Raw genomic sequence first — 27,133 nt, forward strand, 5'->3', positions numbered from 1 at the left:
TATATATATATATATATATATATATATATATATGTATATATATATATATGTATATATATGTATGTATATATATATATATATATATATATATATATATATATATATATGTATATATATATGTATATACATATATATATATATATGTATATATATATATGGGTCGGTTCTGGGTCGGTTCCAATAAGACCCGTAATCCGACCCAGAACCATCTGGTTTTAAAAACTTAAACCCGTTACCCGACCCAAAACCATTTAGCTGAGCCAGACTCGCCCCAAACGGATCGGTCCGGATCCAAGACCCGCCAAACCCGTACCCATTACCATCCCTAATTTTGTCAATTCCGTTCACTTCTCGCCCGAATCGTCCTCACATGCATCGCATGTGAGTTTTTTTAGGATATATACGTCCATTCACTTCAAATTTATCCCTACTCCTGTATGACAAAAATCCTAAAATATTACTTAGAGAAGCAAATAAAGCGGTACATGTGATAGCAGCGTTATCAAAAGGTCGGTTTTATCTTTATGAATACTATGATATCCCTATAAACATTAGAAATACCATTCTCTCTGATATGAGTTGTGAATAAAATAAATAAAAAAATCCTTCTCCGAAAAACAATTACTTTTAAGTTTCTCACATTATTCAAACATGTATCATTTAGCAACATGTCACACCCACTTAGGGATGTAAGTGGGATCACTTGAAATTAGTAGTTCAAAGGTTGAATTGGAGAATTGTTTAGGAATGCAGGTTCGAATGCCACGAGTTTTGCGTTGTCCTAAGTATGTGATGCTTGTTCTCATTTCCCACAAAGTAACTTAACACGCAATGTGACACGCCAGGGAGTTCCCCGCGATTACACTATCACGCTTAAGTCAGATGATGTCACTTGTTGTAAATTAACGCAATATTTGAAAGCAATCACGTACCTTCAAATCATGGTAGTTAAACTCGCGATATATATCGCGATACGGTACAGTTCCAATCAAAACGATACAACTCAAACTCTGTAACGACTATGCATAAATACAGGTAAATATCTCGAGATATCGTATCGTATCCCCGTATCACGATACGTTACGATATTTACTATATTTTTCAAAATATTATATATATATATATATATATATATATATATATATATATATATATATATATATATATATATATATATATATATATATATATATATATATATATATATATATATATATATATATATATATATATATAAAGGAAACGAAATATTCACAAATTCAGTGCCTAAAATGGATTTCAACACATCCCTAATTCACCCCTCTCTCTTCAATTTCTTCAAGAATTCTCACAATATCGCAGTCCTAACTCAATTTCTATAGATTCTTGCGATTTATTTGCGGTTTAAATTTTGTACATTTTAGCCCATAAAAAATATTTGTTTCCTTCTTTAAATTCACATCCATATTTTAGCACCCCATCAAAAAGTTCTTATGTCCGCCTCTGTGGATAATTATTAACGGTTAATTTGCACATAATCACACATATATTCATATGTATGTGTGTTTAGTGAGTTATTATTTAATCTAATAAATAGTTCAAATTCATTCGGTGTAAATAATGTGGTGTAGCATCTCAACGAGCATTTAGTGAAAAATACACTAAAATAATTATTGGGGACAACCTTGTATACCTACGTGTGGCAGTAGTATGGAGATATAAATAAATATATAAAGATTTTGTTCAAATTCAGAGTTGTCCAATTTGACCAATTGACTAGGCCCAAGTCAAACCAGCCAATATAGAAAACAATGTGAAATGTCATAATTAATATTTAATACTTGCACCAAAAACGGAAAATTTCTCGCCCCTAGGACCTCTATTCCTTGGTTCGACGATTCTTTGATGGATGGATGTAAATTCATGGTGATTATTAAGTATATATTTTTATACTTTATCGTACCTTTTTATTTGAGCTTTTGGTGTGATTTAACGATAATTGGTGCTTAAAAAGTTGATTTATTGTATTTTAGGTATAAATTGAAGAATTGGAAAAGTTTGGGGTCAAAAGTGCAATTTTGGAGAAAATATGGGCCAAAAGTGAAATAATCAAAAATCTGAAGAAATTGGCACGGGACGGCCGTCCCAAATTTACACCTAAAAATGGGACGGCCGTGCCAAATGCAGAAATTGGGCAGAAGGTTTCGGCGATTCTCGCGCGGCCGTGCGAGAATTGCACTGATTTTCGCACGGCCGTGCCAAATCACGCTGGAGACAATTTTGGACTTTTAAACACACAAGGAAACCTAGAATCATCTACCAAGTTGGGACATCTATTTAAGCCCAAACCAAGCACGAATCAAAGGATTTTTGACACAATCTTGAAGCGAGAGGAGCGAGAGAACGAAGAATCGAAGACGGAGAATTGATAACTCTTCATCATAATTCTTCTTCGCCTATCTTTTCTTAATCTATGACTTTTATTATTTTTATTATGTTTTTCGTTATGAGTAGCTAAGTTTTTAATCTAGGATTTTGTTGGAACCCTATGTGGGGATGGTGAACCCGTTTTCTTGAGATTATGCAATTATGATTTTATGATTATTTCTTCTACTTGATATGATTGTTAGTGCATGAACTTGATCAATTTATGTGCTTTATCTGTGATTATTGGGATTGACTCGACAGAGCTATTTTGATAATTAGACGGTAAGTAGAAGAACCTTCGAGTAGTTTTCACCGGATGAGTGTGTCAATTGCATGTGGTGTCGTAGACATACAGATATCACCTTAGGTAGCCATTTACGAGACTTGTTAGTTAATGCTTTATTCATAATTGGTTTGCATAGACATATAGTGAATCGTTTATGAATAATAGACTCATAATACACGCGACAGCGGGTTATGAGTAAATTAGTGTCTCGGGTTAATAATCATGAATCATATATTTCATAATTGAGGGGTTTTGGGTGAGCAATTCTTGCATAGGGGGAAGATAAAATCCTAGGTCCGTTTTAATTGATATTTTCCCGTGTTATTTGCTTTCTTAATTAGTTTAGTTGTTTAATTGATTTAATTTGACAAACTTGCGTAGGCTGGATAAAAATCATAATTGTTAGAATTTGGTACTTAGGATTAGGTAATTTGCGTATTCCCTGTGGGATCGACATCCGACTCTCACGAGTCCACTTTATTACTTGTTTGCGATACGTGCACTTGCGTGTTGGTATTTAGCACCCAACAGTGATCCAACGGCTCGTTAGGGTAGCGGGCACGAATCTGGGGCCCATATGGAATCAATCCTCATTGGAGTTGAAATTCTCATACTGCGGCTGTCAGAATTCGATTCTAGAACTTTGCACCAACTTACTGTTAGAGTAGGTGACCAACAAGCCAACTTGTGGTTGTGGTCTTTCTCTTTTCCTTGTAATAAAACAATCGTTTTTCGTTCGTAATAATAAAATATCTTATTTAGCATTCTATATATGTTATCCCATGCAAGCAGCATAGATATAGTCCTAACGAGTTACTCTATTACTGTGAGTTGATCTAGTAGAATCGTGAGATAACTCAGCAATGTAATGTAACTGTTAAACCTTGTTCCTAGTCGATGGGTTACGCCAATAATGAGGATACCGGCCTTTCCCTTTTGAGACTAGCACTTAGTGTATGTGTACTGCGTCTCATCAGTCCTCGGTGTTGTGACATCGGCATACTTGAGTGGGTGCTCATACTGGATGAGTTCACTGAACTCCCTCGCCCTAGAAATCTATAAGTGGTTCTCATTCATCGAGTAATAGGTTTCTAAGATATAGTTGTACACCATTAGTCCTTAAGACCCAGACATCACCGTGACTTCACTAGAGGACCGATTGTATCGTGACCTGTCCCTGAGTCCCACCGCGGACCGCTCCAAGGGCCAACGTTCGTGCAATCCGAAATCTAGTGTGAAGTCTGTGTATTGTAGTAGGGGATTCGAGCGCTTGAGTAGTCATGGATGTCCTGTGTGTTCTGACGGTTTATAATCCATGGAATCTCTGGCCAGAGTTGATAGTGGGGTGATTAGGGAAATGTGTTTCCCTAAGTCGCACACGAACGGATTTATAATACCTAGAACGTTCGCACGGTTATTGAACTTTATAAGAGGTCTCGGTGAACCAATGCCTCTAGTTCAATCGGGACATGTGCTACGAAGGGATCGTACTGTACGCTAACTATATCATAAGGTTCTTGCAGGCACTTCATTTGTATCTAGGGAATCATGATGCGTAGTTGCTAGACGCCAATCTTGATTCGATGGGCACCGATTTGATCGGGATTAGGTAAAATGAGTTTTACTCTAATCGGGACTCTTGGGAGGAGTTCGTATAAGAACAATGTGTTGTTCGAATCACAAAGAGTTGTGAGCCCACGGCTAGCATACACCTGAACCATTGAGGGTCACACTTCTCGTGTAACATGGATCCTTGATAACAATGAGCATAGATTAATATGTTAATCTTTGCAAAGTTGGAGGTCAATATGATTGAGTCCAAGATTCGTGATTGTGGATTACGAGTCGGAATAAACGTAGAGAAAGAGAAATGCGGAATTTAGTGAACTTTCTAAATTGGGAAGTTTCCCGATTTAGCAAGTCCACTGAATTGGAAGTTTCCAATTTTGGAAATTGGAAATTTCGAAGAGGCACTCGTATCGACGAGGACTTTGAGCTCGTCACAAATATAATTTTGTTATAATTTTGTGGACGATCGTTTATTAGAAACGAGGCCGTAAAGGGAATGGACTTAATGCATCAGTGGGTCAAGCCCAATGACTTAAGCCCGCTAGGGTTGAAAACCCTAGATATAAATAGACCTCAAAAGGAGTTTTGAGATCAGATTTTTCAGCAACAAAACCCTAGCCGCTCAGCCCCCCTCTCGGCCGCTGCATCTCCGCCGCGCCACCGCCGTCCGTCGCCGGAATCCGCCGGGTTTTTCCTCTCCTTTCTCTATCGTATTCCCTTTGTTATCTAACCCCTTTGTATCTAGTGCTACAGTAGGGGGAGATCCGTTTATTCGAGGTGAAACCTAATTGGAGAGGAGCTGCTGCCCCGACGGAATTGCCGCACCGCCGCCGCACCGCCGCACGCGCCGCTGCACCGCCCACGCGCCGCCGCCGTTGTCACGCACGCGCCGCCGTCGCTCCACCTTCGGACCAGCTGCCGTTCGGTGGTGTTCCTGCAGCCCCGAGGATTGGTAATCGCAGCTTGTACGTGACTCGTTCTAGGATTTCGATTCGTCGAAATCGCACGCTACAAGAGGTAAATGAATCGAAATTTTCGTAAATTAATTCGAGCATGTTTTGTATGAATTATGATTTACGATTATGAGTAATATGTGATTACATGTTTCGATTTCATTAAATGATGAATAAGCATGTTTCGTGATTTTCGGTTTTATGTATTTTTCAATTAAATCGAAAATTACCATATGTATGGCGGAAGCGTTAAGGTACGTTGACTATATGATTAGTTTTGCATGTAATCGAAACTAGTTCGATATAAATTTTTTTAAATTCCGCTGCGTATACATGCACGATCCCCAACAGTGGTATCAGAGCCACGGGTTAATCGTTTATTTGTCAACGTGTTTATCGTTTTCGAAAGCATGCTTCGATTTGTTGAATTGTTGAATTTTTGGTGTTATCAAATTGGGTGGTTTAATATTAATTAAATATTTTGAATATTTCAGAAAATATAAAACTTTTTAAAACTCGTTTTTCTGCTGTTTTTCCCCAGCTGACCGAACCGGTCCGGTCGAACCGGTCCGACCGGTCCGGTCAGCACAAAAAAAAAAAAAAAAAAAAAAAAAAAAAAAAAAAAATTGATTTTCTGAGAATTAATATTAAAATTAATTGATTTTTAATTTTTGAAATTATTTATCAATTAAACCCAATTAGATAATTGATCCATTAATTTAATTTGAATTCAAAGAATAGTGTTGGATTAATTATTTAATTTAATCGTTAAATTAGTTTAATTAATGGAACACAAATTGGATGGCAAATAATTAATGGACTTCATTCTTATTTGAATGATTTATGAATGAAGGGAGTCCGTTAATTATTTTTGCAATTAATCGTATTAATTAATTAATTCATGAGATGAATAATTGTGATTAAGTACGATGATGATCGTATGTCTCTCTTAGGATCAATATGCGTTTCCACATACCTAGAGAACATAGTTGTAGGAATCACAAACGATCATAACCTAAAACTTCCGATGAGCTAAATAAAATTTAATAAATAAAATCCCTCATTCTTAATCAAGAATAATTATCAAGCTATAAAGAAAAACCAAATTGTTGAATTTTTCTTTCCTTCTACCAACAATTAAATTATGTGTAGCCTCTCATAATAGTGCAGTAAGCCGTGTTAGCGGGGAGTGCTATTGTGGGATAAGCTGTAATTTAATTGACATTAGATGGAGATACGGTCATAGATAAAATTATGTTGGATTAATGTGGTCGGCTAGATTAACTAGGGATTGCATTAGTTTGATATAGTTGGATCTATGACATCTCATATTGGTAGGCTAGACTTGACACACGAAGATTTTGATATTCGCTAGATTAACTTAGGTCATTATCAAGTGTGAGGTAAATCGATCTTTAGGGTCACATAGTGATGTGATTGATAGTACTCTACCTTTAGGCTTATGTAATCGGGATAGATTAACTACGGGTTACATTAGCGCTATTGGACCTAAAGCCCATTAAAGAAAAATAAGTTTTCTCGATTGTCTGCTAGAGGGTGGTGGAATTCGATAAAATTAGTGGGAGAACAATTAAAATATAAAAGTCCAAAATTTTAATTGTAACGATTATTACGAACTAAACTCTAATTATTGTCTTCTTAAAATTTTCTCAGCAACAATGTCCAAACATCCCCTTTCCTCAATCCTCGACCAAAACAAACTCACCGGTCCAAACTATTTGGATTGGCTTCGCAATCTGAAACTTGTGCTCCAAGTCGAGGAGCGTCTCTATGTGCTCAATGAACGTCCCCCCGCTGCTCTTCCTGCGACTGCTACTGCTGACGAGACTGCCACTTTCGAGGCATGGAAGAAGGACGACCTCCATGCGAGGTGCTACATGCTAGCATCCATGGTGCCAGAGCTCGCGAGGAAGTATGAGTCTCACGTGCATGCTTATGATATCAAGCACCATCTTGAAAGCATGTACAGTGAGAATACTAGAGCATCGAGGTACTCAGCTACCAAGGAGTTGATCACCACGAGGCTGCGTGAAGGGGCTTCGGTCCACGAACACGGTCTCAAGATGATCACTCTCCTTGAGAAGCTGGTGAGCCTTGATGTCACCCTCCCGGCCGAGCTCTCGGTGGATTTGATCCTACTGTCCCTTCCTAGTTCTTATGAATCGTTCATAGTGAACTTCAACATGAACAAGCTCGATCCACCATTGGATGAGTTGTTGAACATGTTGGTCAGCTATGAGTCCACAATCAAGAAGGAGAAATCTGTTCTCCTAGTTGCTCCTTCTGTGAAGAAAGGTTCTTTGCAGAAGAAAAGGAAAGAAAGAAGTTTCGGCCCGAGCAAGAAATTTGAGAAGGGCGAGTCGAGCGGAGTGAAGAATGACAAGGTCATCAAGCAAGTTGATGACGCTTGCCATCATTGTGGAAAGAAGGGCCATTGGCGACGCAACTGCAAGGCTTACCTCGATCAGAAACGTTCTGAAAAGGGTACGTATTTAGTTGAAGTTAACTTGTCCGTTAAATCTTCTGCTTGGGTATTGGATACTGGTTGTGGCTCACATCTTTGTAATGATTTGCAGCTCATGACAAGAAGTAGGAAGCTTAATGTGGGTGAGACCTACCTAAGAATGGGCAACGGAGCAAGAGTTGCTGCTGAAGCCATTGGGACAATTTATCTTTCTGTTTTGGATTCTAGTTTTTCCATTGTTTTGAACAATTGTTTATTTGTTCCGTCACTTATTCGAAACCTTATTTCAATTCCTGTTTTGGATAATGAAGGTTTTACTTTTGTTTTTGGAAATTCGATTTGCATTATACAAAAGGAACAAAATTTGATTTGTAAGGGACAACTTATAAACAACTTATATGAACTGAATCCAAGTGAAATACCTATTAACATTATATCAGCAAAACGAAAAGATATAAGTCTTAACCCCGCACAACTTTGGCACGCTCGACTAGGTCACATTTCCTTGAGAAGGATGAACAAGTTTGTTAGTGAAGGAATGTTCTCTTTGGAGGACGTTAAATCACTTCAAACTTGTGTATCCTGCCTTAAAGGAAAAATGACCAAGACTCCCTTTAAAGGGAAGATGGAGCGGGCCGAGGGTCTTTTGGATTTGATTCATTCAGACGTGTGTGGTCCACTAAGCGTTAGTGCTAGGGGTGGTTTTAACTACTTCGTTACCTTTACCGATGATTATTCTAGGTATGGTTTCGTGTACTTAATGAAGTATAAGTCTGAAACTTTCGAAAAGTTCAAAGATTTTAGACACCAAGTAGAAAACCAACTCGGTAGACGTATTAAGAAACTACGATCCGATCGTGGTGGCGAATACTTGAGTACTGAGTTTATAGACTATCTTAAAGAGAATGGGATTCTGTCTCAATGGACTCCTCCTGGAACTCCTCAACTTAATGGAGTTTCCGAACGTCGGAATCGAACACTGTTAGACATGGTTTGATCCATGATGGGTTTCACCGAGCTACCGGCATACCTGTGGGGTCATGCACTCCTAACTGCCGTGTATTTGCTGAATAGGGTTAATACCAAAGCAGTTAACTCCACACCTTATGAACTTTGGCACTCCAAGAAACCCACGTTTAAATATATTAGGATATGGGGTTGTCCCGCTTACGTGAAGCGGCTAGTGGGAGATAAGTTGGATACAAAATCCGACCTATGCTATTTTGTGGGGTATCCCGAGGATTCCATGGGATACGAATTCTACTATGTTTCCGAGGCAAAGGTGTTCGTCTCGAGAAATGCCGTGTTCCTTGAGAAGGAATTTCTATCGGATAGAAAGGGCAGTGTAGTTGATCTCGAAGAAGTTCGAGAACCACAATCTGAAGTTCAAGCACAACAATCAGATAATGAACCAATTCAACAAACCACTAACATACCTCCTGAACCGTCGCTGCGTAGATCCGAAAGAGTTCGGAGAGCGCCCGATAGGTTATTCCTCGTTGATGAAGTTGACCAAGGATGTGATCCTAGAACTTTCAACGAAGCTGTATCGGATACAGACAAGGGACATTGGCTAAATGCCATGAAATCCGAAATGGACTCTATGTACTCCAACAAGGTATGAACCTTGGTAGATCCACCCGAGGGAATCGTTCCCATAGGCTGCAAGTGGATCTATAAGAAGAAAATTGGAGTAGATGGAAAGGTATCGACCTACAAGGCTAGATTGGTAGCGAAGGGTTATACTCAAAAGCAAGGAGTTGACTATGAGGAAACCTTCTCTCCAGTTGCTATGCTTAATTCCATTAGGATTTTGCTGGCCATCTCTGCGTGGTATGACTACGAGATATGGCAAATGGATGTGAAGACCGCTTTCCTTAATGGGGACATTGAGGAAGAAATTTACATGGCGCAGCCGGAAGGCTTCATATCTTCTGGAGATGAGCAAAAGGTTTGCAAACTCCAGCGATCCATTTATGGATTGAAACAAGCATCCCGTAGTTGGAACAAAAGGTTCGACACAACTATCAAAGAGTTTGAATTTGTGAAAAACCCGGAGGAACCTTGTGTCTACAAGAAGGTTAGTGGGAGTGCAGTGACTTTTCTTATACTTTATGTTGATGACATACTACTCATTGGGAATGATGTAGGGATGTTGCAGTCGACTAAAGTATGGTTATCCACACGTTTCTCGATGAAGGATTTGGGAGAAGCATCCTACGTATTGGGAATACGGATCTATAGAGATAGATCGAGGAGATTGCTAGGCTTGTCCCAATCCATGTACATAGACACCGTTCTTAAACGGTTTAGCATGGAAGAATCCAAGAAGGGATTCTTGCCAATGTCCCATGGGGTTCGTCTCTCGAAATCCATGCGTCCTCAAACACAAATGGAAATCGAGGAGATGAAAAGGACACCTTATGCATCCGCTATAGGAAGCATAATGTATGGCATGCTGTGTACACGACCTGATATTGCGTATGCTGTGAGCGTCACAAGCAGATATCAGTCCGACCCCGGCCCAGCCCATTGGAAGGCTGTGAAGGACATTCTCAAGTACTTGCGAAGAACTCGAGATTTGTTTTTGGTCTATGGGGATACCGAGTTGAAATTAGAAGGCTTCACGGATTCTAGTTTTCAATCGGACGTGGATGACTCGAAGTCAAACTCGGAGTATATATTCAAAGTCAACGGAGGTGCCGTGTGTTGGAAGAGTTCCAAACAAGGCACGACGGCTGATTCCACCACCGAGGCTGAATATATTGCAGCATCAGATGCTTCAAAGGAAGGGTCATGGATTAGGAAATTCATCCAAGAGTTGGGTGTATTTCCGAACGCTAGCGATCCAGTACGGCTGTACTGCGATAACAACGGAGCCGTAGCGCAAGCTAAGGAACCAAGAGCTCATCAGAAGTCGAAGCACGTGTTGAGAAAATACCATGTGATCCGAGAGATCATAGAGAGAGGTGAAGTCAAGCTAGACAGAGTCACCTCGGAGGACAATATTGCAGATCCCTTCACCAAGCCATTGTCAGGATCAGTCCACGAGAAACATCGAGAGTCGATGGGACTTAGATTTATGAGTAGTTGGCTTTAGGTCAAGTGGGAGATTGTTAGAGTAGGTGACCAACAAGCCAACTTGTGGTTGTGGTCTTTCTCTTTTCCTTGTAATAAAACAATCGTTTTTCGTTCGTAATAATAAAATATCTTATTTGGCATTCTATATATGTTATCCCATGCAAGCAGCATAGATATAGTCCTAACGAGTTACTCTATTACTGTGAGTTGATCTAGTAGAATCGTGAGATAACTCAGCAATGTAATGTAACTGTTAAACCTTGTTCCTAGTCGATGGGTTACGCCAATAATGAGGATACCGGCCTTTCCCTTTTGAGACTAGCACTTAGTGTATGTGTACTGCGTCTCATCAGTCCTCGGTGTTGTGACATCGGCATACTTGAGTGGGTGCTCATACTGGATGAGTTCACTGAACTCCCTCGCCCTAGAAATCTATAAGTGGTTCTCATTCATCGAGTAATAGGTTTCTAAGATATAGTTGTACACCATTAGTCCTTAAGACCCAGACATCACCGTGACTTCACTAGAGGACCGATTGTATCGTGACCTGTCCCTGAGTCCCACCGCGGACCGCTCCAAGGGCCAACGTTCGTGCAATCCGAAATCTAGTGTGAAGTCTGTGTATTGTAGTAGGGGATTCGAGCGCTTGAGTAGTCATGGATGTCCTGTGTGTTCTGACGGTTTATAATCCATGGAATCTCTGGCCAGAGTTGATAGTGGGGTGATTAGGGAAATGTGTTTCCCTAAGTCGCACACGAACGGATTTATAATACCTAGAACGTTCGCACGGTTATTGAACTTTATAAGAGGTCTCGGTGAACCAATGCCTCTAGTTCAATCGGGACATGTGCTACGAAGGGATCGTACTGTACGCTAACTATATCATAAGGTTCTTGCAGGCACTTCATTTGTATCTAGGGAATCATGATGCGTAGTTGCTAGACGCCAATCTTGATTCGATGGGCACCGATTTGATCGGGATTAGGTAAAATGAGTTTTACTCTAATCGGGACTCTTGGGAGGAGTTCGTATAAGAACAATGTGTTGTTCGAATCACAAAGAGTTGTGAGCCCACGGCTAGCATACACCTGAACCATTGAGGGTCACACTTCTCGTGTAACATGGATCCTTGATAACAATGAGCATAGATTAATATGTTAATCTTTGCAAAGTTGGAGGTCAATATGATTGAGTCCAAGATTCGTGATTGTGGATTACGAGTCGGAATAAACGTAGAGAAAGAGAAATGCGGAATTTAGTGAACTTTCTAAATTGGGAAGTTTCCCGATTTAGCAAGTCCACTGAATTGGAAGTTTCCAATTTTGGAAATTGGAAATTTCGAAGAGGCACTCGTATCGACGAGGACTTTGAGCTCGTCACAAATATAATTTTGTTATAATTTTGTGGACGATCGTTTATTAGAAACGAGGCCGTAAAGGGAATGGACTTAATGCATCAGTGGGTCAAGCCCAATGACTTAAGCCCGCTAGGGTTGAAAACCCTAGATATAAATAGACCTCAAAAGGAGTTTTGAGATCAGATTTTTCAGCAACAAAACCCTAGCCGCTCAGCCCCCCTCTCGGCCGCTGCATCTCCGCCGCGCCACCGCCGTCCGTCGCCGGAATCCGCCGGGTTTTTCCTCTCCTTTCTCTATCGTATTCCCTTTGTTATCTAACCCCTTTGTATCTAGTGCTACAGTAGGGGGAGATCCGTTTATTCGAGGTGAAACCTAATTGGAGAGGAGCTGCTGCCCCGACGGAATTGCCAAGCCGCCGCCGCACCGCCGCACGCGCCGCTGCACCGCCCACGCGCCGCCGCCGTTGTCACGCACGCGCCGCCGTCGCTCCACCTTCGGACCAGCTGCCGTTCGGTGGTGTTCCTGCAGCCCCGAGGATTGGTAATCGCAGCTTGTACGTGACTCGTTCTAGGATTTCGATTCGTCGAAATCGCACGCTACAAGAGGTAAATGAATCGAAATTTTCGTAAATTAATTCGAGCATGTTTTGTATGAATTATGATTTACGATTATGAGTAATATGTGATTACATGTTTCGATTTCATTAAATGATGAATAAGCATGTTTCGTGATTTTCGGTTTTATGTATTTTTCAATTAAATCGAAAATTACCATATGTATGGCGGAAGCGTTAAGGTACGTTGACTATATGATTAGTTTTGCATGTAATCGAAACTAGTTCGATATAAATTTTTTTAAATTCCGCTGCGTATACATGCACGATCCCCAACACTTACCATCCACGATACCAGTTGAGCTATACTCCTACGGGCTTTAATATTTAATACTTTGTTCCATGCCCATTCGGTTATCGGCGTTTTATCAAACGTGAGTTGTTGGAATTGTTGGAACTTTCATTATTTTATAATTAATATTGAGTAATATTAATTAAATTATGTGGAGATTAATTTATTTATCTACTTCTCAAAATCATGAAGTAAATTGAATAAAATATGTATCTGAATTTGGAGGAAGGGGATGGTCGAGGTTCGAAATAAACGTTTGCGTGGCGATGTTCATCGATCTGTAATTTGATCGAACTTGAGCTTGGGTATAAGTTTTAATATTTGGTTTTGACATTAGATATTTTATTAATTAATAAAATTATTAAGTCCCAACCAAATTAATTAAAACTATTATCTAATTTAAACAACATAATTAATTATCCTAGCCAATCTTTTGAACCAAAGAAACGCCGTATGAGAGACGCGTTTGAATTAATTATCCTAGCCAATCTTTTGAACCAAAGAAACGCCGTATGAGAGACGCGTTTCAAACAGATCTGTGTCTTCTCCGTCTCCAATCGTTGCCTCCCTTTGTGAATCAAACTCTACCGCTTATAAATAAAGTGAGAATCAGGTCAATTCTTCACTGAATTTTAATCGGAGAATAGAGTTTATAGTTCATATATTTGTTTTTGTCGAAATTCTTTTCCGTTGTTCAAGTTCGATGTGAGTTTGATTCTCGTGCAAGATTCAGACATTCGTTGTACCTTGGGAGACTATCGGAAATAGACTGTGCACCATCGACAGCCTAAAAATATTGTCTTAAGGGAATTGTTACGGGGGGTCGATATGCACTAAATTTGTTTCTGGACGCCGTATGTTAGTCCTACTTACTATGCATGAATATTTATAAATCTCTATATAAAATAATAAGAATTTTAAAAATGTTAAATTACTCACATACAAACTCAATTTAGATATATAATTTTAATTTTAGTTTTCTTCACTCACTTTCTATAAACAGTAGCTTTATTTTGTTCCATAGGAATACCTTGTTGGAATAAACTTGAATAAATCCCATGGAACCGTCATGTCAAATCATCAAGAATATTGTGCATAAACGTAAATCGGAACCGTACCTTACTCCGGTGGAATTGATATGAAACGATCATAGATCTTCCAGATCATCAGGTATATCCGAACCCGAGAACCCTTTAGACTTCTCTTCGTTTTCTGTATGTCGATGGAATACATAGAGAATGGAATTCGTACATGTGATCCGGAGACCATGACCAATATATATAGATAACCGAATGGGCTATCTTGTCTAATTTTATTTAAGCCCATCATTATAATAAAATTACCCTAATGTCTCTACACATTAAACGCCCACACCCTATTAGACACATTAAAGTCCAATCCAGATAAACCTTACTCGATCACTTTAACGGGCTTAACTTTACGTGACAGTCTTGCAACACATAATATTTCGCATATAAGTCCAACATTGGATTAATGATCCAACAATCTCCCACTTGGACTATATGTGTAACTTTATAATTATAGGTTGCGTAAATAACTTTTGAGCTCAACTTTGTTGTAATTACTGAAGTGTGTCTATAACCAATCTCGTTGATCAATCATGCTAACACTGAATCAAAGGGGCCTTCGTTACATTACTCGTAACGGGACCCAACAATGGTCACAATATCAACACAATTGAATGACATAGATTATGATGTGGATGTGTAACATGAAAATGTCATGCAACATGACCTTAACATACCTATTTCCAATTGGTCTTCCTTAATGAGATCAAACCCTTAACGAATCAGAGTGTGAATAAATCAAACCTTATTTCTGCAGAAATTATCCTAAGAGTATCCTTAATCCGAAATAACCCAAAAATTGTGTCTCCGCCAAAAGAACACGTTTATTATAAACTCTCACTAAAACCGAATATCCTTAAATAATATGACACTCATACGAGCAATATGTTCATGAGACCTTTTGGGTGACATCCTTAGTGTGCACACATAATGGAGTTTATACACATATCCACTCTGTATATTACAAAATAAGATGCTTTTATAAACTGGTTACCATAGTTAAAAGAGTTTTGGGTGTTGGCTAAACACTCGTACTTAAATTCTCTTTTAATTAGGTATACATTAAATGGATCTATAATGTACAAGCATCATACAAACTTGAAATCAAAAAACCAAATGATCTCTCAAATGAACAGATTTCGATAAATGAGCATATATGACCTTATGTTCTCTATAATTATTGTATAACCCTTTTGTTTCTTTTCAAAGATCCACTTTAAAGGATTATTTAAATATCTGCATAACTTTCTGTACGATTTAACCGAATGCATACATACCGAAGTATGCATATAATTTCCTAAAGCACCATAGGGAACCTTTTGCATTCTTCTTTACCGTAAGATCTTTATTGGGCATTGAATGAGATGTGCATGATTATCTCCCACATATCACATGGTATATATAAACATTAACTTTATTTACCTCACAAATATGAGATAATCATTCTTAGTTGTAACACCGTTTACGGAATCCTAAAACTCTAAAATAGAGCCCGTACTGAGCAAAATTCTTGGTGATTAGACTTTATATATAACTTTATCAACATTGTCTATAGAAATTTCAAACGGTCTCAAACATACATTTGTGACCAAATAATTTCACACTTTTGACAATTGATAAGATCCCAAATGTCATGATCATCTTAAATCAAACTCAATTTAATATTGTATTCTCTTAAGGTTGTTGAGTTTATCTTTAAGGATCAATTTCCTTTATGTGGGAGAAGAAATTATTTTTATCATTGTCTATAGCAACAAAATGAGAAAAATATTTTTTTCTCTTTTATATAACAATGAATATAACCCTTTCTCCCCCCTTAAACTCAATATCCTTAAGAGGTCTTATACATCCCGTCTTAAAACCATTCGTTGCAGTCTTTAGTGCTTCTCTTAAGATTAGAAGCAAAACCTTACTTGTCATTTGATATACATTGGAGACTCATATCTTTAAATAACAGGTAAAACGGATATGATCCTGTTACTTTTGAAAAATCTATTATGAGATCTCTACTGCAACTATGTGCCATTCTAAAGGATAGTAGCTAACTGAGTACTTTTAGTTTTTTCTCGTTTATGTCATTTTATTCCTACACGTAGTCAAATATGAACTGTTAAAGAATTCATTTATCCTTTAGGTTTTGAAACAAACCTTATGTTGACTACATATGTAGAAAGAAAAATTAAACCATATGCACTCTCAAGTTAAGAAATTGTAATTTTAGTGCTTAAGCCGAAAGTGAGATTAGACTAATAATGAATGTACTCCTTTATGTTTCTTTTCTCTTATTAATTATGAAACAAGATTAGTCAAAACTATACTTGATTCAAACTTGCCATTTTAATAATATAACGTATCAAAAGTACCTTAAGAAACATTCTAGTACTTGCCCTATTAATCTTGATGCCCCTAAAGATTTCTAAAGGTGTACCAAATGATCTTAATACTTATAATTAGAACAATCATATTATTTAAGTCCCTTTAATCTTAACCTTAAGGAAACTTTGATTTCCGAAAAAAAAAAAACTAGTCGATCATTCTATTTAAAATGTAAAATCAAGATCTATGCACCCTAAATAATAAGTAAATTGTGCTATAAAGCACAAGAACCAAAATTAACATTGACAGATAGTACAGAAGCGGAAGCATGAACTAAATAGAGAACATTAACAAGAAGACATGCTCACTACTACTATTATTATTATTTCATAAAAATATCAAATAAAATCTATGTATGTATGACATATTTAAACCGAATGGGGTTCATTTATCATAAAATACCTAGCCCAATGTTAACATGACGTTATGGACACTCGTTAGCTTTTAAGCGGCAACTTTTTATAAATAAATATTGACGGTGAACTATCGTGTCAAACGATAAATCTACCTTAGAGCCAATTTACAGTTCACATGATATTCTAATAACCGTCACATATTTATTATATATCAACCACAAATTCAAATAAAGGTATATCCCATCTCAAGATATCGGGCACTCCATTAATAACTTATCTTTGGACCATGATATTAACTTGTAAGTGATATCTTGGTGTAGTAATCAAACACTGACAATAAGAGCACATCAAATAATAATTCTACCTTAGGGTCAAACTACTATTCACATGCAAAAGAAACGAATAATCGCCACGCGTTTACCACCACAATGTGCACATGCAATTCTGCTAAGTATTGGCCTTTCTTAGGCCCGACACAATACCCACATTATCACATGCACACAACCTTTTGTATTTGAAATCAAATTAAGTTTTACAGAAGAGCTCACTTAGGCGAGATGCTGCTTCTCTTAATTCATATCAAAATACATAAACCAACCCAATATTTGAATTTTAACTGAATGTAAGCCTATAGACTTTCTCTAAAAAATCTTTAGTCAAAGGCCTGATTAAATTACTTTATGAACCCAAATCCCACATTATTTAGATTTAAAGTCAAAATAAAATCGACTAGAAATCTTCACTTTATAACCCAAAGATGAGTCTAAATCATAAATCGTAAAATTAATATTTATTTGAATTTGAGCTTAAAATAAAATGAGCTCACAAATTCAACCTTATCAGATTTAAAGCCAACTGTAAATTTCGGATAAATAAATCCAAATTCTTATGAATTTTCACAAAACAATAATGACTCAAATTTATAATAAAGTCACGAGTCTACACTTGTAAATATCGATTGGGTCAAAGCTTATTGAGTTACACATGATAACTCATACATATATGGACTAACAAACGATTTAACTTTAATGAGTCAAAACCTATTGAATTATAATAATTCATATCCATAATTTGACTGATTAATCCAAATTTCAATACTAAAAGACCCGAACTTTAGAAATCTGAAATTCCCCAAAATAAAATGTCTTAGGTAACTAAATTGAAATTTAAACTGAATCGCACTTTATTGACCAAACAAATTCTTAAAGAGAATTAAAAAATAATTCACTTATTCGTTTGATTCTTTATAATAACTAAAATTTCAATTGCCCCAAAACCTTTTTTTTTTTTAAACTTAAAATCATTTTTTCATTCCTTAAAAAATAGCCTTTGCCTCAAATCCGGAGAATCTTACAACTCAAAGGACTGAATTGAATTTCTTTTTAAAAAAAATCTTTGAGTGAAAAAGGACCTGAGATTCAGAAATACTTAATTTTAGGGTGAAACTATATTTTCTAAAAATATATTACTGTTTTGAGAGAAACTTTAAAAGTGGGGACTGAAATGCACTTTTCGGAAGTTTGAGGGTTGTATTACAGATTTTACATTATTTCAAATCAAAATTAGGAATAACCAAAATACGGGCCAAATTAAAATATGGCAAAATGAGTATTTTAGTCCTTTAAGTTTACTAGTTCAGAGTTTTAGTCCAGCATGTTTCAAAATCAGAATTTTAGTCCTATAAGTTACAAAAGTTGGGAATTTTGGTCCTATGACCTGCTATAACAGGTAATGTGATGGTTGGTTAATGAGTTGACATTTAAAATATAAAATAAATAGATTAAAAATAAATTAGGTGATGTGGCTAATGAGTTAAATAATTTTAGAGAAAATTTTGATTCTCAGGAAAAAATCACCAAATAATAAGGAAAATTTAACATATTAATTTATATATTTATTTTTTTGTTATATTTGCAATAAAGAACAACAATAAACCATTGGATAAAATCTACCACTATATTTTTTATGAAGGAAATAAAACTAACTAATGTTTAATTAATATTTCTTAATTTTTATCTGATAAAAATAGTAATTAAATTCCTTTTATCTAAATATTTCATTTTTTAACAAATCTATACTCAGTAATTACAATGAAATTGAACCAACAATCAAATATAACAAAGATACGAGAAAAAAAAACCTTTCATTAAAACTTGTTGTAAAGTTAAATGACACGCACAATCATAATTAGTATAAAGAATCAAATACACATTTACGAATTAACCAAAATAATAATAAAATATATTCAAAATTTTATTAAATTAAATGTATTCTAGAACCACCAAACATAAAATACGTTATCAAACCAAGAGTAACAAAAAATATAGTTAATTACTATTTTTATCAATTGAAAACTATGAAATATTAATTAAAAATAGTTACTACAAAAATGCTTATTTCATTCATCAAATAAAAAAATAATTTGATGGTATATTTTATTCCCATCCAAAATCATCCAATTCATTAGCCACATCACCTAATTTATTTTTAATCTATTTATTTTTATATTTTAAATGCAAACTCATTCAACCAACCATCACATTACCTGTTATAGCAGGAGGTCGTAGGACCAAAATTCCCAACTTTTGTAACTTACAGGACTAAAATTCTGATTTTGAAACATGATGGACTAAAACTCTCAACTAGTAAACTTAGAGGACTAAAAAACTCATTTTGCCTTAAAATATTGCTAAATATCTCAAACTCTAAATTAGGGGACCAAATTTTGAAATGACAGAAACCCGAAATCTGGGGGTTAAATTGTAATTTCCCAAATGTTTCTTCAGTCAAATCCACCGCCACCGCCATTCTTAATGTCAGCCGCCACCAAGACCTGTTTTCCAATCTACCACACCACCTCCGCCGCCGCCGTCGTCTCGCTTGAAACTGAAAGTCCTTTTCCCCTTCCTTTAATTTTGGAATCGGGATAGTGTTAGGCTGTGAAGCCATGATTGATGGTGGTGATGTGGCGGTGTCAGTGATTGAGAATATGAATTTCTCAATCCTTATTCTTAATTAATGGAAATTCATAATACCAAATTAATGAGAGTTCAACGAAACTTAATTGCTTGATGATTCTAGACATGGTGGGCTCTGATACCACTTGTTGGAATAAATCCCATGGAACCATCATGCCGAATCTTCAAGAATATTGTGCATAAACGTAAATCGGAGGCGTACCTTACTCCGGTGGAATTGATATGAAACGATCATAAATCTTCCGGATCATCATGTACATTCGAACGAACCCGAGAACCCTTTAGACTTCTCTTCGTTTTCTGTACGTCAGATGGAGTACATAGAGAATGATCCAATATACCAATCTCAGTTGTCCAATATGTAAGAGGAAAAACAATAGCTCAATATTAAATAGAAACAGAAACTATTACAGAACAATATCAACAATGTTCAAGAATCAAGACCCATATTTCACTTGCAAAAATCCATTACACCCAAACAAAAACTAGAAAAAGAAAAAAAAACAATCTCGTATATATATATATATATCATGGTTATCGGATCGTAAAAATATCTCGTATCGTTTTGCTCCACATCTCGTACCGTATCGTTATCGTATCGTATCGTAAGATATTTAACCAACTATTAAAATAGTAAAAAATATATATCTATATTATAAAAATATTATAAACATGTAAAATTTAATACAACTATTTATTTCGAAATAAATATAAACTCAAGTTTCAACATCATATTATAAAATATGACAAAAATCATAATTATTTATCAAATAACATCATCTAAGAGGGTGTTTGGCAAGGCTTATAAGATGTTAACAATAACTTATAAGATGTTTAAGAGCTTATAAGCGATTCTAGTGTATTAGGTAATTTTTTTTAAAGATCTTAAAAATTCAAAATATTATAAGCTGCTGGAGGAGAGCAAATAATTTTTTTTAAAGTATATTTACCCCGCCTATTTATTTAAGATTTTATAATGAGTAAAAATAATTTGTAAGATTCTAATTACAACCACCCCTCAACTATAAATCTACTTACATGTCTATCCTTGCGATTTCAAATTTAGTGGAATCTTCTTGATTATATGGAGTATTATCACTTTTGTACCCGTTTTAACCCATTCGAGCTCCACATTTTGAAGCAAGATGATCATAAGATGTGTTTTTTGGCTTATAAATATTAAATAGAAACAGAAACTATTACAGAACAATATCAACAATGTTCAAGAATCAAAACCCATATTTCACAACTTGCAAAAATCCATAACACCCAAACAAAACCTATAAAAAAAAAAAAAAAAAAAAAAAAAACAATCTCGTATATATAAGAACTTTTGAAAGTCTATATAAAGAAGAGAACAAAGAAAACGGAAAAGCTGATAACGAAATAAGCTCGAATCGAAGACGACTTTTCGCTAACACCCGAAGATGTTGATCCTGGACGAGAGCCACCGGCTATCGGGCGGCCCCCCCCCCCCCCTCCTCTTAATTTGGACAACTATCTTCCTCGATTTTATCAAAGACGTATGTTCTAAATTAGAGGAGCTACTTTGAATTTCATTCGAAGTCTTGGATATAATTCCATTAGCCGTGGTTGGAAAACAAAATCGAGACGAAAGCAAGATTACTGCTATCAGCCATAGAGAGAGTGTATACTTCATTTTTCTGTGAGCAGAAATTGATAGTTTTGATGCAGATACAATTATACTGTAAGATATTCAATTTTATATACATATATGTATATGTGTATGTATATATATAGTAGATCAGAAACTTGTTGGTAGGTGGGTAAAATTAATAGAAGTGGACAGATGAAGGAAAGTGGTGGCTGGCTCCATAAGAAAGATTTGAATAATTAGGACAAAATGCACTTTCCCCCCTAAAAATTAAAAAAAGTGATAATCCCCTTTCAAAATATTATATTGGTTGCACTTTGGTCCAGAAGCCAATTTTTTTAGGGCAATGTGAAGCAAAAATAACATTTTAAAAGGCCAACGTGCAAAAAGGTAGTATTTTTAAGGGACAATATACAACTAAAATAACGTTTAAAGGGGTAACATGCAACAAAAATACTCAATTTCGACGAATAATCCATCAAAATTTGGCTATCGGGGCAATGTGCAATAAGAATAACATTTTCAAGGGGACATTCACTTTTAAAAACTTTGAGGGGGTAAAGTGCGAAAATTAAAAATTTACAGGGGTGATGTGCAATTTCCCCGAATAATTAATAAGTCTTGTTCTGTGGTGATCATAGGAAGGTTTTATCTATCCTACACCCGGTGAAGGTTACACCGGGTGATTTTTTACCGTTGATCTACATATAAATTTACACATATACAAAGATAGGATTTTTGTTGAAATTCAACTCGTCTAATTTGACTAAATAGTCAAAACAACATATTTAAAATGTGCCAAGTCATAATTTAGGTTCTATGATGTCGATCAATATCTACCGTGTACTTTTCATTTCATTTTCATCACACGTTTTTGACCGAAAACTTAGAAAAATAAACATTTCGAAAAATCGACATCGAAGCGAGTAATTGCAGGTACTTAAGTGTGGAATTATTATGAAAGGATTCTTCGAGGAATTTCTCTAATAAAAAGTTAACACATATAAATTCATGAAAACATAATGCCAAAGAAGATGAATTGAAATGTGTGACTTACATAATACGAAAATGGAGGATTCAGCCAAACAATTTATCGAGAGCATCAGGGCGCAGCATCTTGATAAAGGAATCTTGACCAAGATGCCGAGTCAAATCCCCAACTACACGATCCATGTATAGCATGTATAGCGAATTCCTGCTTTCCAAGAGCTCCAAGCCTTTTCGAGCATGGAATACGGATAGCACCCATTCTTCTAGAAGCTCTACACGATCACAAACCCAATAAAAAGAGCATCTTAAAAATATATTCTCTTTTTGAATGATCACTTAATTTTATGAGTTAGAATAATGCACAAGTCAATGAGATAGATAGTCAGAAAAAAGAAAAGGAAAGCTACGTACTTGTATCCAAATCTTGCGTAGTTGACCAAGAAAGTAAGTTGTCTGAAATCAGAAACTCGATAAGCTGAATCCTGCCATCAACATTAATATTTCAAAAACAAAATCGAAATAAGTGTGTATATGTCTATTGATTCTTCTTACACATTCTGAATGCAAACTGTATGCACGTTTTAGGAAAAAAGAGTTCTCACGAAAAACTCAGTTAAATATGAATTTAAAACTTATTTGAAATCGTAAAGCTGGTAATTAATGATATAGCGATCGAAAACATACATAATGTACATGCAGTTATGCATTTTGGGAAATGCGCCGTCAAAGGGATCCACGAAGAGTAAGCTTTCCGCAACTATAGAAATTCTCTGAGAAACTGAAAGGATTACTCGCTGGCCAACGTAGGGATCGCTTCCGAGTTTACGCATCAAGTGCTGAACATAAAACTGGAACGTATTGCACTCAGCCAATTCTGAAAGGAATGCGAAAGATTCAATAAGCATGAAATAATTGGACAAAATGGGCTACGATAGTAGATAAAATTGTTGGATAAACTAAATTAGATGCACACTTGGGTTTAACTCTCCATTAATTAAAACATGCAAACAACATAAAATAATCACGAATCCTGAGTTTCACATGGCGATTCTTAATAATCGGGCTTTCAGATCTAATTAACGCATGTAATTAAGTTTTTTTTTATTTTACATTTCCAAAGCCTTCCGCTTGATGCAAGGATAGAAGAGCTCTATTACTGAGATATCTAAATGATGCATATGAAATCCATGTTGTAAAAATAGTCCACATCTTGACAAACAAATATGAAAATTAAAATTCCACTAGCAAATTTAATCCATTTACTGCTTATATACGGGTTCGAATTTAGTGAAAAACAATTCCCAGACTGAATCTTAGCAGTAGAATTATTCTAATTATTTCAAAAGGGAATCTGCAAAAAACAAAATCTTGAACTTTTAGAATTGAATTTATGCTACAAAAGTTGTGGGCAAGATAAAAGTGAAAAAGAAATTTAACCTAAGGCTTACCTTCTCCTTGAGATTCATTGCACATCCTTCGCATCAACCTCATGATTAAGCTACTCACGATGCTTTCAATTTTTTCGTCTATCTTTCCACCCGTTGACAGAGCCTTCAGTGTGGCTTCACAAAGTATGGTTCATAATTAAAGTAAAAAATAATAAGAATTTTCTAATTTTCCCACCAAAATAAAGGAAAAGGCCACAAGAACTGGACATACGATACAATGAATAATGTTTGATGCTCAACTGATTATTTCTAAAGAAATAGCTTTGGAAGAATACACCGAGCATAATCATTCAAAATTACTCGGGCCGTGTCCAGAAAAAAAAATTTAAAATTATTTATCCGAAATTAAAATTCTCTAATTTCCTTTTCTTAAGGTTCGCAAATATTGGTTCATTTCCTATGTAGCATTTCATCTCCCAAAAGATGACTTCTATTATGGTTGTGATACCATTGATTTCAGGATTAAATTACAAACTGGTAGTTCAATCAAGGGCATTCAAAAAGAAATTTAGGTAGCACATTTTACGAACTAATCTTTCAGAAGCATAGGAACACCTATTTTCGGTTAACAATCATGCCATCAAATCGAAAGTAGCAAGTTTCAGAAACATGTCTTAAATTTGGTACCTAGAATAAAATCAACGGTTTGGTGCGACCAATTTTTGAATTTGCTTTCCTCTACCTGCAAAACCATGCAGAGGAAATTAATAAATAAATTTTCATCAATATCAAATTAATAGAATTCTGAAATGCATATAGGATAGAACAACTCACTTCGCGAGGGGAGGAAGTCTCGCAAAGCTCCATGAGAAAATCTACTGAAGCTCTCAGTTGCTCCATTTCGCTTTCGATAGCAGTATCTGCAAGTACAATAAGAATTAACGAAAAAATACTACTCTGATATCAAAACAGGAAAAACAGAAGTAACTATAATAACAAGTATCATCTTCTTCATAAGCACTTAAAAATGGTATTTGAAAATCAAAAAACAGTTAATATCCATTTCCAGGAAACATCGTGCAAAATCATTTCATAATTCTGAGGTAACAACTTTCTTTTATGAAATTCAGTTTTACGAACTGTTGCAACAACTCTTTCTATACTCCTCTTTGCCAAAAGTAATCTAAAAATCTCAGAATAAACATTTCCATGTGAAGGCCAACGTAAAAACTGGTAAGAAACGACGATTTTACTTAAATATCCAAAACCGAACCCGTTTCAATTGCCACGTTTATTTGAACTGTAAAAGGCTAAAATCATATTAACTTCAAGACGTTCTCTGACATAATTAGGTTGATTTTGAAATATAAAATGTGGATATAGATATATCAAAGTGCAATCTCACCTGATATATATGATTTCACTGATGCACCATCAAGTCTTCGTCTCTTTCTGTCACTCAATCTCACTGCAAAACAATTCCAAAATAAAAAACACGACACCTAGGAGAAAAAACGCTCCCACAAGAAGTAATTTCATTGTTTGGCATAGAATATATTTAACCAATCAGAGACTGAGAGAAAACCGAAAACCTTGTCTGAGAAATCTACGACAAAGCACGTCACCAATTCTCTGCTGATCATATTCACTCTTCGGGCTAAGCTGCCCCAGATTATCATAGAAATAGCATTTGCACGACACATTTTGCGGAAACACGTCTTGGTACACTCCATCTAATAATGCAAGGAAAATCAGTGAATTTCGTAAGTACAATCATCAATCCGTAACCAAAAACTTAAATTACATATGAATTTCAAATATTTAAAATACAAAGTCCGAAACCTCAAGATTGTTCAAATCCAAACACGAACATTCAAATATGCAGGTGGCAAATGTTACCAACAAAAACAACAAGGACCAATCTGAAATTTCGAAAAAGTATAGATATTGGAGAGAAGCGAACTCGCCTTCCGCAATTTTAAGATCTTCCTCAAGTCTAAGAATTTCTTCTTTTCTCTGTTTCGCCTAATATTTCAACAAAAAATAAAAAAATTAAATCAATCAATACGCGCGCGAACACAATCGATTGCAAAAACACGATAAAATCACACCCACCCAATGTCAAATACACACACATAGAGAATATACACCTTTTTCTTCCATTTGATAGCATCTGATTTTGAGTTGTCACCGGAAATCCCCTGACAATCGCCATTGGTGGCAGCGGCGGCGGTGGTGGTGGCGGAAGAAGCAGGAAGCTTTTGGCGACGCCTAGTTTTAACAATAGCCAACGCTAAAGCGAGTTTGAGAGACGGATCCAAATCGCCGTTCGCTTGCTGCTTTGCCGGATTCTCCATTTCTGATTAATTGATGAATTATCGCGGGTTTTGCTGATATTTGAATTCGGTGTTGGATTTCATTTCATTTAGGGTTAATGGCACTTTGCTCCCAAACTATCGTGCGTTTTGCACATTTACCCCTGAACTAAAAGATTTTATAAAATTTTACCTAAACTCGTTAAATCGTTGCACGGTACCTTAATTTTGTCAATTCCATTCATTTCTCGCCCGCTTCGTCCGCACATGCATTGCATGTGAGTTTTTTTAGGGTATATACGTCCATTCACTTCAAATTTATCCCTACCCCCTGTACGACAAAAATCCTAGAAATTTTCTTACGGAAGCAAATAAAGCGGCACATGTGATAGCAGCGCTATCAAAAGGTCGGTTTTATCTAGGGGTGAGTTTTTTTTGCCAAAATGCCCTACCAACCCATTGCCCTACCCTACCATACCGACTTTCTACCAAAAATGTTCTACCGACCGATAATAGTGCCCTACCGTACCCTACCGAGTTTTTTGGCTAGGGTAATGGTACCCAATGATATTATTTTGGTATTGCCCTGCCCTACCGAATTATTATTAAATAATAAAAAATATGATCTTTTATATATTTAATATTTTTTAATGTATTAAAAAATTAAAAATATGACTTCAAAAGTCTGACTCCCAATTCATTACTCCTCCCGATTTATATTCTTCTAAACCCTAATTTCTCAAAGTCTCTTCAAACTTCCAAGACTACGTACCTTCCAACTTCGCCGTCATGCACACACACTCACACACTTGATCTTTGATCTGCTAGCCTTCAAGGGTTCCTTCGATGCTACACCCGGTGAAAAACACCGGGTGGGTCTTCTGCTGCCACGTGTTCTTTTTTTATTTTTCTAAAACCCCTAAAGGTAAACCCTAGCGGGGAATCTATTATAAAATACAAAAAAAAGACACGTGGCAGCAGAAGA

General features: G+C 36.1%; 2 protein-coding genes and 1 long non-coding RNA gene across 3 annotated transcripts; 1 reads left to right on the forward strand and 2 right to left on the reverse strand.

Annotated features, from left to right (window-relative positions):
• Positions 1–5,745: 5,745 nt before the first annotated feature.
• LOC148767708 (uncharacterized) lies at positions 5,746–8,082 on the forward strand. Its single transcript, XM_088824067.1, has 2 exons — positions 5,746–7,719; positions 7,812–8,082. Exons 1-2 carry the CDS (start codon positions 6,894–6,896, stop codon positions 7,826–7,828), a joined length of 843 nt encoding a protein of 280 aa, XP_088680193.1. The 5' UTR covers positions 5,746–6,893; the 3' UTR covers positions 7,829–8,082.
• An 11,181-nt stretch (positions 8,083–19,263) lies between these two features.
• Positions 19,264–20,669, reverse strand: LOC148767709 (uncharacterized). The gene is made up of 2 exons (XR_016033894.1): positions 20,043–20,669; positions 19,264–19,872 (listed from the first exon to the last, which is right to left on the reverse strand). It is a non-coding gene; the product is annotated as an uncharacterized LOC148767709 (long non-coding RNA).
• A 1,082-nt stretch (positions 20,670–21,751) lies between these two features.
• On the reverse strand, positions 21,752–26,292 carry LOC105960229 (protein MULTIPOLAR SPINDLE 1). The gene is made up of 10 exons (XM_088824178.1): positions 25,984–26,292; positions 25,801–25,858; positions 25,426–25,566; positions 25,239–25,301; positions 24,668–24,753; positions 24,521–24,575; positions 23,894–24,007; positions 23,130–23,319; positions 22,857–22,927; positions 21,752–22,717 (listed from the first exon to the last, which is right to left on the reverse strand). Exons 1-10 carry the CDS (start codon positions 26,188–26,190, stop codon positions 22,533–22,535), a joined length of 1,170 nt encoding a protein of 389 aa, XP_088680304.1. The 5' UTR covers positions 26,191–26,292; the 3' UTR covers positions 21,752–22,532.
• Between the last annotated feature and the right edge of the window lie 841 nt (positions 26,293–27,133).

This window comes from Erythranthe guttata, chromosome 10 (assembly GCF_056151865.1).
Source record: "Erythranthe guttata isolate IM_541 chromosome 10, IM_541, whole genome shotgun sequence".
Lineage (NCBI taxonomy): Eukaryota > Viridiplantae > Streptophyta > Magnoliopsida > Lamiales > Phrymaceae > Erythranthe > Erythranthe guttata.

Bases quoted from the DNA above. Each gene is read 5' to 3' on its own strand.
- LOC148767708 (XM_088824067.1), top strand. From the start codon at position 6,894: ATGTCCAAACATCCCCTTTCCTCAATCCTCGACCAAAACAAACTCACC.
- LOC105960229 (XM_088824178.1), bottom strand. From the start codon at position 26,190: ATGGAGAATCCGGCAAAGCAGCAAGCGAACGGCGATTTGGATCCGTCT. The intron at 24,754-25,238 runs GTGAGATTGCAC...TTGTACTTGCAG, and splicing joins AGTGAAATCATATATATCAG to ATACTGCTATCGAAAGCGAA. The intron at 22,718-22,856 runs GTACGTAGCTTT...GTGATCGTGTAG, and splicing joins TACGCAAGATTTGGATACAA to AGCTTCTAGAAGAATGGGTG.